At 40.1% G+C, this 15,505-nt stretch overlaps 1 protein-coding gene across 1 annotated transcript; it reads left to right on the top strand.

The window, feature by feature from the left end:
* The first annotated feature begins 406 nt into the window (after nucleotides 1–406).
* XRCC2 (X-ray repair cross complementing 2) lies at nucleotides 407–14,600 on the top strand. The gene is made up of 3 exons (XM_015653551.1): nucleotides 407–484; nucleotides 4,778–4,859; nucleotides 10,457–14,600. The coding sequence occupies exons 1-3, from the start codon at nucleotides 446–448 to the stop codon at nucleotides 11,170–11,172; spliced, it is 837 nt and encodes a 278-aa protein (XP_015509037.1). The 5' UTR covers nucleotides 407–445; the 3' UTR covers nucleotides 11,173–14,600.
* Nucleotides 14,601–15,505: the final 905 nt, after the last annotated feature.

Here is a 15,505-nt window from a genome sequence, read left to right as displayed (position 1 = left end):
AGCTGTTCCAAAGATTTAGGCTGGACACCAGGAAGAATTTATTCTCTGAAGGAGTGATCAGACACTGGAATGGGCAGCCCAGGGAGCTGCTGGAGTCACTGTCTCTGGAGGTGTTTAATGAAACATTGGACATGGGACTCAGTGTCGTGGTCTGCTTGATATGGTAGTGTTGGCTCATAAGTTGTACTCGATGACCCCAGAAGTCTTTTCCAACCTATTTAACTCTGTGATTCTCCCGGCCGTGTCCAAGGAATCCCAAGCCACGTACACGTACGAGGGACAGGCGAATGGGCGGCCATGCATTGAGCCGGAGGCGGGACTCGAACCCTTGACTCCGCAGCCCGCAGGCTCCACCCCGCGCTCCCGGGGGGCCGAGCCGCGCAGGCGCAGAGGGCGCGGTCGGGCGGGGGCGCTGCGGAGCGGTGGCTGCGGCCGCGGGGCCGCCATGGGTGACGCGTTCGGCGGGGCGGAGTCGGGCACGCAGGTGAGGCGCGGCTCCCGCCCCGCTCCCCTCAGCTCCGGGCCCGGGCACACGGGCGGGGAGGACCGGGCGAGGCCGCAGCCGGGGAAGAAGAGGGGCGCCGAGGTTCCCACTCGCCCCCATGGGGCGGGCGCGGGGCAGCCCCTGCGGGGCCTCCTGAGGGGGCGGTGCGTGACGGAGGGAGTTCCGCCCCTCGAAAGGCCGCGGAAGCTTTCCCGATGGATTTTCCGCGGATCCAGGAGGGATCGGGGTCCCTTGGGTCCCTGCTCTGCCTCTGTGTTGGGATGCGGGTGGGCTCCTGCTATGGGCGTTCTGCAGCACGGGGGGAGGTTGGTTCAGGTGTCTCGATAATTGCTTTATACAAATTCCCTTCGCGCTCCCCTCCCAGGTGTTTGAGAGGAGAAAGGTTTCATTTAAAGGTTCGGACTTGATCTTAAACACTTCCAACTTTGTGGTTCTATAAATAAACATTATGTAAGGTGGAATTGCTTTCCTTCTCTGTAAGAGAAAAGAGGTTTGAGTTTTGGGATTTTGTTGTGTTGTTTTATTAGTTTTGGTTTTTCATTTCTGGATGTTTTATTTGTTAGAAATTTCCACTTGCAATCAGCAACTTAATTGCTTGGAGATTTGTGTGTAACTGTACCAGAATATGCTGAATAGTTCACATAAAACAGAAAAGTGTGATAATATTTATTGTTAAATCTCTGTGTGGTTTTTAGTGGGACTTGAGCTTTTAAGCCCTTTTGACACGTAAAAAAAATAATAGTACCAGATGTCTACTATTGGCAAATAGACACGAATTAAGGACACGAGCTGTGCTCTTTGTCCAAGGGATAGATGCATTTATTTGTCCACATGAGTGGTGCCAACAGGGAATGCACATGGCATCAACTCCCTGCAATGAATGGATGTCCAGCCTGGAACAAGGGAGGAGTTGACAACCAATGCATTAAGAAAAGTCAATGTATGAATACAGTGTTCAGACAAAAAAATGGTAAAAGCACTTGAAACAGAAAACACTTAATTTAAAATAATACTTCTTTAAATAGCCTCATGCATAAAGTCAGATTTTACTGAGTTATTCTCAGACCGCAGTATTGTGCTTTTATTATTTAATGTAATTAATACAACAAATTAGAACTTCTTGCAAAACATCTTTGGTATATCACAATAAGAGTAATAATAAATAGCTTGCATATGTCTTCATGCCCAAAGTTTACAAAAGCTCAGAGCAGTTACAGTGGTTGAGAATTAAATTTTGAGTAGTATTCAAGATAGGTTTGTATGTGTAAATAGCCTCTAGGTTAGCTCACAGCTTCTACCAGGGCTGGAGTATTTAATTAGAATTTCTTTAACATTTTAATGAAGAAATTCCTTACAAGGCCTACGTGTGTGCTTCCATTGATGCACAGCTCTGTTGAAACCAACAGAGTACAAGCATGTCATGCATTAGTCAGTGGGACTGTCTGTATGCATATTGATCAATTATAAAAGGCATAGCTGAAATATTTGAGTCCCATCAGCTTTGTCATTAATGACATTTAACCCAGCTGCTGCTGAACTTTTGCTGTACAGCTTTTTCTCTAAATGGAACTGCACATCTGTGCAGTTTCTTGCTGGCATAATTACATTTTCAAAGAACACCTAGGAGTGAGAAGCTATCACTAGCAGGTTGCTAAAGGGTGGTGTTTTGTGTAAAAAAAGATGGAGAGGCTTATGGAGGAAGAAATGAGCACCTACACTTTGATTATAGAATCTGAAGCCTCTACTATGGGATTTGAAATTGACTTGGGATTTTTTTCTTACTAAGCTTTTTCCTACTCCAAGTTTCTCCAGTGGTACCATACTGCTGTGTTCTGTGCATTGTCTGTGACAAAGCTTGGGACACCTGACATCCACCCTCCAGATTACCCTTTACATGCTGTAGATTTGTCCCCCTCTCATTTTCTAGAAGAACATGTGGGGAGGCAAAATGGGAATGCCTCCCCTGGAACTGAGCCAAGGTGGCTCTTGCTCTGTTTGGAACAGCCCACGCTGTCCCTGTCTGTAATGTGGGCAGAGGTGAGGGATGCCTGTGTAGTGTCTCATCTCAGGTTTGCTTCCATCACTTCTACTGCAGTGTGGACAAACCTTTGTGAGAGTTGAAGGAAAATTGTTGGCTGTTTCTGCCAGGAACCCTGTTGCTCCCAGCATGGCACTAATGAGGCAAGTGCCTTTGGAGATTCTGCTTCACAACTCGGAAGTAAATACAAGCTTGATAAAAACACAGGTGCGCTATCATCAGCAAATTACCATAAATTACCTACATGAGCAGTGCTCACAGAAAGCACCTGTAGTTATTTAAAATTAATATATAAACTTGTCATTTAAATAACGGCAGATTCATATTTAAATGATAGCGATCAATTTACTGTGTGTTTCCAGAGCTCTCTCAGTAAACTTAAAGGGTTGATAATCTAAGAGGAGACAGGGGCTCACTGTTGTAGAAAAAATAAACTGCAGAGGATATATTTGTTAATGTACAAATTTAGGAACACGAGGATGCAGCAATGTGTTTATGCCAGCAGTAGTTGTAACTGCTGGCCCCAGCAGTGCCCATCATTAAGCCTCTGTTATCCCTGTGTGTCACAGCGGTGCTTCCTCTGCTCAGAAGTGAAGAGCATCAGAAAGCTGCAGCCTTGTGGTGGTTTTCCTTTTTGCCTCAACTTCCACTGCAGACAAAGGGGTGAGGGATTCTTCTCCCCAGTGGGTGCAGCTTCTCCTCGCTGGTGGCCAGGGCCAGGCACAGAAGAGCTGCACACATAGGGTCTGACAAGGAGAGCTGCTGGTTTATGTGTCCCAAGTTCCATTCTTGCATTCTTATGTACATACATTCATCTGGATTTTTGCTTTGCCCAGATAATGGAACCCTGCTGATTCCCAGGAGATCACCATGTGTTTTCTGTGCTGCACAAATGTGTGATGTGTAATGGGAGGATCTGCTGATCCAGAGCAAGGTCAATTTGAGTGTTTTTTTAGCCCTTCAGAGGACGAGTCAGAAAACTCCTGGATACATATGAAGAGGCCAAGGCAAACACATTGACATTTTGTTAATGGAAGTGACTCTTAAAATGTCAATGAAAATGTCACACTTAAGATTCCCATTGTGACCACTTGAAGTAAATTCAGGACCATTTAACGGAGTTTTATTTTACTGTTAAAGGAAAACACAACTGTTCAAAGAACTTTTAAGATCATTCAGAGCAAGTGACAAGGAGGAAAGCAAGAGAAGGCAGTAGTTATTAGAAGGTGTGTGCTCACTGCTCTTTTGTTCTTGAGGATGGGATAAAACTGAACAGGATTTGTTTTGTCTAGATCTTTAAATGATGACTGGGTGTCTTGGAAAATGTAATATTTGGCACCAGGGTAGGTGCTCTGGTGATACTGAGCATCCCAATAATATCATATCCCATGTGTGCTAATACATGTAGGGAATAACAGCTCCCAGGGAACATGTTCAGCACTAGGGAAAATGTTCATTCTTGCTTTACACAGTGTGCCAGAACTACTAACACAGGTTTTGTGAATACCTGTCTACTTGCTATGCAAATACCTCTCAATTTGAGAAACTGTCCATGATCTTTGAACTAATTAATTTTACAATGGACTTATTTTACGAGGGGCTTTGGGGAACTTGCTTAACAAATTCAAGCTTGCTTTAGAAAAGTTCTTGCAGAGCCACTGGTGACTAATTACTTTTGAACATTCTTAATCCATACTCTGTTTGAACAAGTAACTATGATATAATAGGATTGTAGCCCAGAGGAGTCCTGTGTAACTTTTCAGGTGAAATACACATAGTTTTACTTATAAATGCTCAGAGAGGCTGGCTTAGGGGATTGATGATAGGGAAGGTTTCATCTCTCAGCCAGTATTTTTTTTGGAGATGATGATTGTTACAAATAATGTTCTTTTCCTTTGTTCTTTGGAATGAAATACACAGCACTGCTGTGTACTGGAGGCAATCCATCTCACCAACGTCCCTGAGCAGCCTTTGCTTTTTAAACTTCTCATATCTCCAGTTCCCATTGCCACTGAGCCACCAGTGTGTTCATTGTTTGTGAGGCTGGGACCTTCTGTTACTGCAGTCCAGACTATACATTTCCGTATGTATTTATGAAAACATTTTTAAAATCTGGCTAATTTTTCAATAGGACTGTGATGGAAAACTGCCAGTTCTTAGAATCCTTTAAATTTGTTTCCTGAGGTCCATTACTTTTAAGTTAACAGCATTGCTCTTTGTCTTGTCTTTAAAAGCTGCTTGCACGACTTGAGGGCAGAAGTTCTCTGAAGAATCTTGAACCTTATCTGTTTGCTGAGGAAGGATCTCCTGTTCATGGTAAAAATGTGTCTTTATCCCATCTATGGAAAAATGTTCATGTAAAAGTATTCTCAGAGATAAACATGCAAGTAAATTATTTTGCCCTAGATCAGAATTTTAATTGTTGTAGTTCAATGCAAACGAGATAAAATGGAATTATGCAAAGTTGCCCTTCCAAACATTATTAAATAGGTCTTAAAATCTACTTTATGCATATCAAAACACAAGTGTAGGTGAGTAAATACCAAGCACATTGGTCAGTGTCAGTCGTTTTCCAGCAATTTGTTCTAGAGTCTGTCATTAAACCTCTGTGTTTGTTTTTTTTTTTAATCACTGGTCTAGACAACAAAGTCATAACTACAGAAATTTGCAAAGAGCATGAGTTCCAGTAAATAGCAAAGAGTTCAGTGATATAGAGTTGTCTGAGTAAGTTAGGATAAGGGGCATGAGCAAATAGTATTTTTCAATGAAGCCAAGTCATCAAGCCCTCCAGTCTTGACCTGAAAAATCCTTAGTATACTTAGATAGAACTTCATAAACAATTTCATTATGGACTTAGGTACTAATTAGTTGAATGAGTTCACAGTGTCAGGATCAACATGGCTCACAGAGACCTTCAGTGAATGAACGAGAATTTCAGATGGGAGAAATGGGGTAATCTTTCAATGACACCAGTACAAGAAATTTTAAGATCAAGGTTAGATATTTTAATGAAATAAATTAGTGAACTAAAAAGAAATGAGCACATTATTCAGGAAGGCAGACTGATTTTCCAGAGTATGTGAAATTTCATGTATTTCACGATGGAAGAGACAACTCTGATTACAGAAGACTAAAATATATATATATATATATATATAAAAGGCATATGAGTGGCAAGCTCTAAGGATCAGTGGTGAAGTACTAGTGTTGTGGAATTTATGTAGGAGTGAGAGGATTCTATAGGGCAAGTATGTGGCTTCAGTGGTAAGCAGCACACTTGTCTGGAGTTTGATTTCCCACAAATATGGAAGATTCAGAAGAAAGAACAGAAAAAGCTATTAAAATAATCAGGATAATTGTGTGAGAGATGATGCTTAGTCTTTAAACACAGTCACTCTGAGAGCCTTTGTGTATTGTTTTGCAGCACTAGAGAACACATGTGGGCTTTCTTTAGCAGTACATGATTCCTGCCCTGAAAGTTTCCAATGTGACATAACAATGATAAAGGTTGGAGAAATACTGCTGAGCCAGTGCAAGTAGAGCAGAGAAGAATATTTAAATACTCTCATTTCTGAACTGCTGTGTTACTCACAAGAAGAATTAAGGGCCAGGAGTGAAATTGGTGTATGTTTCACAAGGCTCTCAAATTCTTAATTTTTTTAGAAGATGAGATATTACTGTATTTTTTTTGAAACATAAATATTAAATGATCTTTTAGTCTGGATGTTTGGTATTTCTTAGTCAACTTTACACACAACAAACAAATATTTGAGATTTGAATTGATTTGAGAACCAAATTGAGATTCAGTTATGTACTGGTCAAACAGATTTTAAGACATTTTCTTGGGGATCACTAACTGTCCTTGTTGCAGTCCATACCATTACATAATTTCATGTAAAATTATCTGCTTTGCTCTTTAAGCTTTCTATGTTGTTCATGTCTGTCTGAAGACTGTTCCAGAACCTCAGTTCTAAAATGGCTGGAAGTCTTCTATAGTTCATCTCTGGTTTCTCTGTGCCAACAGTCATTAAGCTTTTGAAGCACTTGTGTTTTTCTTCTACTTCCAACAAATTGTATCAATTATTACCTGTAATGGTGATGCTTTTTGGCTGACATTAATGAAGCTGCCTAAAATATTAGCACAGCTCTTGTATGTATATAAATGGATTTCACTTTTTATTATGTTTTTGCTTTGTCTTTTAATACCACAGTATTCATGTGAGCCCATGTGTTATTTTGATGTGTGTTCTTATTATTCAGTCTCAAATCCCTGTTGAAGGCCTGCCTCTCCATTTGTCATGAGCTTGACTTTCAGTGTGTCACTGTGGAATTCTGTAATCTGTTACCCATGAAGTCTATACTGAACAGCTCTTCATTTAAAATGCTGTGATTAAGGCAACACAAAGACCTAAATAATTCTTTTTTCTGATGGAATTTAAACCAAACAAATATATGAAGTTTCAATAAACTATCCAAAGGTTACATTATAGTTAAGTGTTCATAACTTGCATGTCAGGGTACTGTAAAATAGGGATAGATAATATAGGTATTAATGTGATACTCTAACCACTGCTTCTAGTTATGATGGCCTTGCATATTTAAGAGCACATAAGTACATTAATTACATACCATTTAAGCTCTTCTGGAATGGAGCAAAAGTGACATAAGCATTAAATAATCTTCCACTACTGCCAGTCATATTTCCCCTGTGCCACTGGCATGAAGGTGTGGGTGTCAGTGTAGGCTCTGATGTTCACCAATTGCATGACACCCAACATTAACTTGGAATAAATATTAGGCCTTTCTACTTCACTTACAAATGGTATAAATATTAGTGACAGCTTCTGCACAGTATTGTAAATGACCAGCCCAGGAACTTCAAGGTAGCCTACAATGTGAAACACACAAAGTTATTGCTGAGTGCTCCAACAGCCTGTTTGTATCTGCAGTGTCAGAAAATAGTTTAACTAGTATTTGCTGGTGGATTGATAACAGACAAAAATAAGGCTCTTCTCATTTAACACATGACACCAAACGGATGACCAGGACAGCACAGTGTTTCAGTTAAAAATATATTAATCTTACATAAATATTTACATTTCTTCAGCATCATTTAGTTTAACCTGCATGGCCATTCATAGGAGTGGACTATTGTTCTCTTTAATGAGCCAGTTCAGGCTACCCTGAGCCAGGCACTGTGTTGGGGGACTCCTTAAAACCTAACTCTTGAATTCACCAGTGCTGAATTTCATATGAAATCACTCAGCTCATCCATCTCCATCTGTTAAATCTTCACAAACTTAAGTCTTTATTAACCCAATTAGTTTGCCTTCTACATGTTTTGTCAAGCTAATGGAACATTCATCTACTGATATGTTTAATGTCTGCCAACACCAATTCTAATAGAAAAAATTCCCATTAAGTTTCTTCCATGTTAAAGTGCTGTTCCTGCTCTCCTTCTCAGCCTGTTCTCATCCTGTGACAGTATCTTTTTACTAATCCTCCTTTCAAAGTTGTTTTGACATTAATGGATGATGCTAGTGCTGATTACTCAGTTTCTTCTGTGACCGTGTCAGCATGTCAGAGGCTTCTTGAAAATGTTGCTGGCCTCACTTCCTCCTTTGCTGTGTCATGGTTTGTCCTCTCTGATCCAGAGAAATGAATTTCCCCTCTTATCTTACTATAACAGCCTGGTTGCTAATTCACTGAAACCCTGCATTTATAGATGTTGCTATAAATGGCTCCTGTTTTGCACCCGTTCTTCTTATGGGCAGCCTCTTGGATAATCAGGAAGGCACAGAAATACCCAGCTCTCTTGAGGTTTTCTTGCAGTCCAAGCTGTTACTGTTTCAGAGTAACTCAAGTGTCTTGGTCAAGCTACAAGGAAGCTGTCTATCTCTTTCAGCAATGTTGAACAAACTTGCAGGGGTGCTGGGCTGTCTTGCTGTTTGCATTTACAAACCACCACCACAAAAACCTCTGAGAATGATTTTTGTCATTCAACTTAGAATTTTTACTTAAATAAGTTTTATAAGTTCTGTCAATAAAATAAAACAACCTCATCCAGTGTCATTCTGTAACACACAGACATCCTGCTAGAATATCTTCAAATGGAAAAAGTGAAGCATTTATTTCCCAGAATAATTTTGGAATCCAGCAGGTCATATTTTTCTGTAAAGGCAGGTGAAGCAGTCTTCTGCCTGTCGGCCCCACTCAGTTACTGGTCTGGATTCAGAAATGGCAATCAGGGTGGCAGAAGTTCTGTGCCACAGCCAGTGGAAAAAGATACACTTTGTTCCTTATCAAGAGCTGCCTTATGCAATTGTTCTAAAATATTTCAAGAGACAAAATATGAGGGAATGACCTAGCCAGCACTTTTAGGAGGAGTTCTTTCAAGCTGGTATCTCACCCTGCCAGGGTGTGGTTATGTCTCCAGCACTGGCTGTATGACAGCAGAGCCACTGAGTGCAAGTGTCAGAGTTGGGCAGTGTGACCTCTGGACAGGAAGAGAAAATAAAAATTTACGTCCCAGGAACTGTAGTTATCTTTCATCTCAGAAGAGTGGGAGCCATTTGGAACAGCTTAGTAAGGGCTTGGGAAGGCAATCAAGCTTTTTAATAAATTTAAAAGTATCAGAAACTCATAGAAATGGTATTTCTGAGTGTCACTGAAATGGACAGACTTGTCACATCAGGTGTAAATTGCTTTTAACACTTGCAAAGGCAGAAGCGCTTGGTTTCTTCCCTACCCTCCTCCTACCCTCATCCCAAACTGCATCTTGACGTTGTAGGCACTTGTGAATGAGGACACATCCTCTGGAAGCTGAGCAGTGACTTGAAAAACCCTGTTAACTCAGGCAGGCACAAACATGTTTAAGGAAAGTTGCAGTTAATTCTCTCGTCTCGCATCCCCCTATGGAAAGCTGTTAGGCCATTTGCACTTGCCAAGGCCATGGAAAACTCTCACCTTCCTGCAATTACAGTTGTGTGATTTTCCTTACTGCATGTAGTTACCCTTCTGCCTATAAAATCCAAAATGTCATAAATAATCCAGTTTCCAAAATTAGAAATTTATAAAGAGCAGCTAATAAATTAACTTCTTCTAGAGTCTTGCTCTGATACAAGACATCAGAAGACTTTGGATAAGGCTTTAGAGTATCTTGCATTCACATCCAACAAAAGAACTGGTTTTCTAATGAAGCGTAATGCTGTTTTTAATTAACATTTTAAATTTTTATGATATATATTTTATGACCCACATGGATGAGGTAATTAGGCTGAATCCTTTTATGAACAGAGATCCTTTGCTCAGACAGAGGCATTGCCTGGAGTTGAAGGAGTCCCTGAATCTCCCTCATCAAAAGAAGCAGTTTCACATTATTACCAGCACAGTAGAATATAAGTGCCAAATAAACTTACTGGTGTGCTCTTCACCAGTCACAGATTCCTGCAGGAGTCTTGTGGCATGCATCATGTGACATATATGTCAAATTACCTCTAATATGTCAGATTTTTTGTTTTGTTTTGTCCTCTTATTTCTTAATTGTGTGTGCATAGTATAGATGGTTTCTTAGCCACTTTGTGTAGCAGCTTCCTCTTCTGCCTTCATCTGCCTATAATGATACAGATGAAATCCAGTTGCCAACCTTTCATTGATGGAAGTCTCCTAGATGATGCTGGCAGAGGTTTTCAACCTTTGTTCACAGTTGATTAACTTCATTTTAGAGGTCTTTCTTGAAAACTGAAATATCTTTTTGGTATATGCTAACCAGAATTTAAACAGTTTTATGAATGTCAAATAAAATGCGTTTCCCAATTTGTGGAATAGTGAGTATTGGTTCAGAAAACACTGAAAACCAACTCTGGGCTCTAAGGGCTCTTACCTGACAACATGCTGCTTTATTTTTGAACAGGAGATGTTATTGAATTCCATGGCCCAGAAGGGACGGGAAAAACAGAAATGCTTTATCACCTTATCGCCCGCTGCATCATTCCCAAAGCAGAAGGAGGACTGGAAGTAGAAGTGATGTTTGTTGACACAGATTACCATTTCGATATGCTCCGGCTGGTCACCATTCTTGAGAACAGACTGGTGCAAGGGACTGAAGAAATGATAAAGGGGTGCCTGGGAAGGCTTTTCCTTGTGAGCTGCAGTAGTAGCACTCAGTTACTCCTCACTCTCTACTCATTAGAAAACCTGTTCTGTGCTCACCCCTCGCTCTGTGTTTTACTTTTAGACAGTTTATCAGCTTTTTATTGGATAGACAGAAGCAATGGAGGGGAGAGTCTCACCTTGCAGGAGATGAACCTGAAGAAATGTGCTAACTTCCTTGAAAAGCTTGTGACACAGCACCACCTGATCCTCTTTGCAACAACACAGACACTGATGCAGAAATCTGCAAACTCTGCAGAAAGCTTTTTACCTTTAAAACTTCCACATGAAACTGATACAGACTACAGACCATATCTCTGTAAATCATGGCAGCAAATGGTAACCCACAGGATATTTTTCTCTAAGCAGTGTAATTCTGGCAACAGCAAAGGTTTTACTGTTGTTTCTTGCCACCTCAAAAGAAACCAGATAGTAAAACGTCCATTTAGTGTTGCGGAATGTGGAGTTCAGTTTTAACATCGGTTTATTTTGTAAATGTTTATCAAATTCCAGTGCTTAAGGCCTGATTAGTTCTAAGTAGCTTTTAGTAACTTTTTGACTAGCTGGTTCTTGCTGAGTGATTAATAATTTTTGTCACCATTTTCTTAAATGAAAGTGAAGGGCAGGGAATGGTAAAATTTTTTAATCACTTCAGAAAATCAGTCCAAACTATAGAGGAATGTCGACATTACTTGTTTGTGCTTAATCAGGAAAATGGTAACCAAAGACACATTAAAATTCTGGTAACCTTCAGCAATCTATGTGGCCAAATGCCTGTTAGAATTTCTGCGTCTTGCTGCTTTACACTCCTTCTCTTCCAAGCTCCAGAAGTAGGTTGTCTGTGGCAGAGGTTGCAAAGAAGCCAGAGTTCACTCTTTATGAACATTGGCCTTGGTTTATTCCCTGTAGCTTTGGGCATAAAAAATGCCAATTTTGCCTGAAGACAAGGATTCATTTTCACAGCTTATTAAATAGTGGTGATCCTGACTGTGCTGCTTCTCCTGGCTCTCAGCCTCTCCATTTATGTTAGTGAGTGCTCAGAGGAGCAGGGATTGCAGGTGTTCTGACACTTACAAACGCCTGGCATTGAAGAATCTTCAGCTATTAAAGCAATGGGGGCCTGATTTCCATAACTGAAGGAGAAGTAAAGACCCAGCTCTGGGTACCTGTGAGTTTGTGCTGTATGCAGCAAACAGTTTAACTTTTGAAAATAATTATGCACAAGTTACGGGATGTTTTGGAAGTAGAGGTTGTTTTTTTGTTGTTTATAATTTTTTTAAATGATGCAGAGTTTTTTCTCTGCCCTCACTCATTATTCCTTCCCACTTCTTTCCCCTCCCCACTCTCTCTAAGAAATCCAGGAATGCCATGCCTCTGGTCTTTACCAACATGTATTTGCCACATGCAGAACATTTGTGTGCAGGATTTGGCATGTAACATGTTGCAATTCTGGCAAAGAAGATTCAGAACTTATGAGAAATGCCCTACAGTTCTGGCAAAGAACACCACATTATTTATGAACCTAGAGTGCCCTTTGAAGGCTTCAAAGTGCTTTACACGAAAGAAAATTGCACACAGTACATTATTTAATACAAAAACTTACATTAGCTTACAAATTCAAATTACTCAAACAAGGGGGAAATACTTCTCACAGTGATGTTTGTTCAGTCATGTTGCACAGCACGTTTTATAGTTTAGATTGAAGAGATTATTAACAAAAATGCATATTAAGAAGAAGTATCTAGCTCAGTATCTTTTTGAGGAAGATGCCTAAAAAATTCTGTTGTAAGACACTTACCTTTGAATTTCCTGACTTCTGAAGCAGCTTTTTCAAGCTGAATGTATGTCTGGAATCCCAGCTGTGTATAGTTCAGTTACCCTCTTGCGTTCCACTGTGTCTGTTCACAATGAGTTCAGTTTAATTATTCTTTCTGTGGGAAAACTTCTTTTTTTCCCTTCTGATTTTAAACCTTCCATCTGATCACTTCTTCACACCATCATTTCTTTTACTCTGATACACGAGCAAACTTTTCCTTTTAGACATCTCCCCAGAGCTGATGATTTTATAGAGTGTCACTTCATTTGTGTTTTCTCATCCATCAGCACCAATATGTATTTTATTTCAAAACCTGCATAAGTACACAAATCCATGAAAAGATATACAACAACCATTCAGCCTAGAGTGGACCCAAATTTACCATGAATAGACAATTCCACTATGAATTATGATAAAGGGCATTATTGATCTTTTTGTAAAAAAGAATGGGAAATTTCAAGTAGAACTGGATAACTTCAAAATCTGAAAATTTTAGGACTGTAATTTCTACTAGGAAAAAATCAAAACCAAACAGTTCCCCTTTCCATTGGAGAATACAGCTCCACTGATGATTAACTTCTTCATAAAATCATACTTGCTAAAGAATATGCTTGAGAAAAAAAAAACAATGGATCTGCTCTGGCATTCCCATCTGGGAAAAAAAGCTTTTATATTATTCACAATGCCATTTGTATTTTGCATTGTTCTATAAAAGAAATGCCTAAATTGAAATGAAGCCAAAGTTCTAGTCGATCAAAAAGAGCACCTCAGGAAATTTTGAAATTTCCCAGTTTTATTTTTACTTTGAATGCAGACGGATTTTTTTAATTCTCTGGTAATTGTAATATTCATGCTTTGCACATTTGTTTTAGCTGTATAGCAAGCCTGAATTTCTGAGGTGCTGAGCATCTATATCCCTGTAATGCTGCAGGAGAGATAGGCAGTACATAGTCCAGGAGTTCACTGACCTCATCCTTTGCCAAAATTATGCCATTTGGAAAAAAGAACCTTTAGGAGACAAGTCTCAGAAAGATGTAGTGATAAAGAACCTGGGAAGCAGCAGTTTTGTTTGTACCTTAATGCTCTGTGGATATTAAACATGGGGTTTGCCATTTTTTAAATGGAGAATTTTCTCAAAACTTTGTACCAATTGTAGTTAGTGGAGACTGCAGTCCATCCTTGTGAGCCAGGAACAGTGTATGAAATGTAGCATTGTACCTGGAATACTCTGTTTAATGCAGATCCTCCTCTTTCACCTAGACCTGAGGTACCACCCTGTCTCCAGCCCACTGTCTCACCTGGGGTGCCCTGAGCTGCTGCAGCTCAGTCTTCCAGGGAGGAAGCACATTTCGGTTTAGTAGGTCTATGCTAAATCAGCCCTGCAGAGGAGCATGGAATACATGTATTCCTGAACTCTGATTTAGGCAGGTAATTCTTAGAAATGAAAATCCTTTCATGTCAGTGCCATTGTTCTTCAGCTCAGGGTGGTATTATTAAGGCTTTTGTAGGCACAGGAACTTTTTACATTCCTTAGAATTTTGTTTGTTGTTTCATATGCAACATGGAATTAAAGCAGCAAGCTTGAAATAAAGAGAAATGAGTTCACCCTTTCCCCCATCCTTTTCATAACGAGAGGGCTTCTTGGCAAAACCAAATTAAGGTATTTTGCAGGTTTTATATTTATTTTCAACTAAACTAGTATTTCTATGGACACCTGGAAAGAAAATGTCAAGTTTTACATTCAGTTAAAAGTTCTTTGTATTCCTAGACTTTTTATAGAGCAAATAAAATACAAATAATAGTTTTCTTGGTTTAAGTTTTCACTTGCACATAAAATTCAAGTTTTCTTTTTCTTATATAACTAATCTCAGAAACTTAATTTTCCCTGGAGTCTGGAAATGGCAGAAGATGAATGTTCCCCCTTGGAAACATACCTGCAGTTGTATTTTTGCTGGATAGTAATGGACAGAGGAAAAAGAAATACCAATTTGATGGAAGCTGTATAGAAGCCTTGAACTGTATCTGAAGAGGAACATGACTTCTTTCTTTTCTGTGGCTGCTCTAATAAAATGTCTCTTGAACCTCTTTATTCAAATGTACTTTTTATATGCAAATATCATGCTGGCGTGATGGGCAATATAATTTTGCCATCACCAAGCCCAATGCCAAACTTTACACCCACCTCAGGATAAAGCTGTGCCACAGCACCAAACTCCAGCTGATGCAGAAAGCTGCAGTGAATTCTCATGTGTGTAAAAGCTGCAGAGAAGTGCCATGTGTCCAACAACTACAGACTAGCACAGGACCCCTGCATTTCCTAAAGAAGGGGAGGCACTGGAAGGGCTCGGAAGACTTTGACAATGGCAAAAATTTTCAGACAGGTAAAGGAGCATGATTACAATGCATGTGCATGATCTGGATGGAGAACTGATTCTCTGCAGCAGTCTCTGAAATCAAAGGCCTGGCCATCCATGTGTGTGAGAGAAGACAGCAGAGTGGCACTGGGCTATGAATAATGTGGAGTGTGACAAAAGGGCCCATGAACTCTTCACAGACTTGCCTAGCATGGTAATACATTCAAGGAGAAGGCTGACTAGAGTGGACCTGTAGGTTCACTGTAGGTTGTTCCCACCTGGGAATATGGATTCCACTATGTAGATGCTTTATAGCTTACTTATAATGAAAATATAAAACTCTACTGCTCTAGACCCAGGAGGAATTAAATGTAAAAACAGACTTCCTGTTTCATGCTGGGGGTTTTTTCCCTCCAGCTCTAGGCACCTTCCCAACAGTCAGCACTTAGCTCCAGAGCACTCTTGCAGCTTTCTGTGGCAGGATCAAGCTTCACTGAAAGTGAGTCGTTCTGTCCTTTGCTGAGGGTTTATGTACACTCTTTATTACTTGCACAGACTGGGCTACCCAGATAGAGAAGCCTGAACCCATGTGACACATAAGTGTAACTGGTAAGTAGCTGTGGAGGCTTTATTCTGTTGG

The sequence above is a fragment of the Parus major genome, chromosome 2 (assembly GCF_001522545.3).
Source record: "Parus major isolate Abel chromosome 2, Parus_major1.1, whole genome shotgun sequence".
In the NCBI taxonomy this organism is placed as follows: Eukaryota; Metazoa; Chordata; class Aves; order Passeriformes; family Paridae; genus Parus; species Parus major.
Note: the sequence above shows the minus strand (reverse complement) of the source record. Positions and strands in the feature narration are given on the sequence as shown.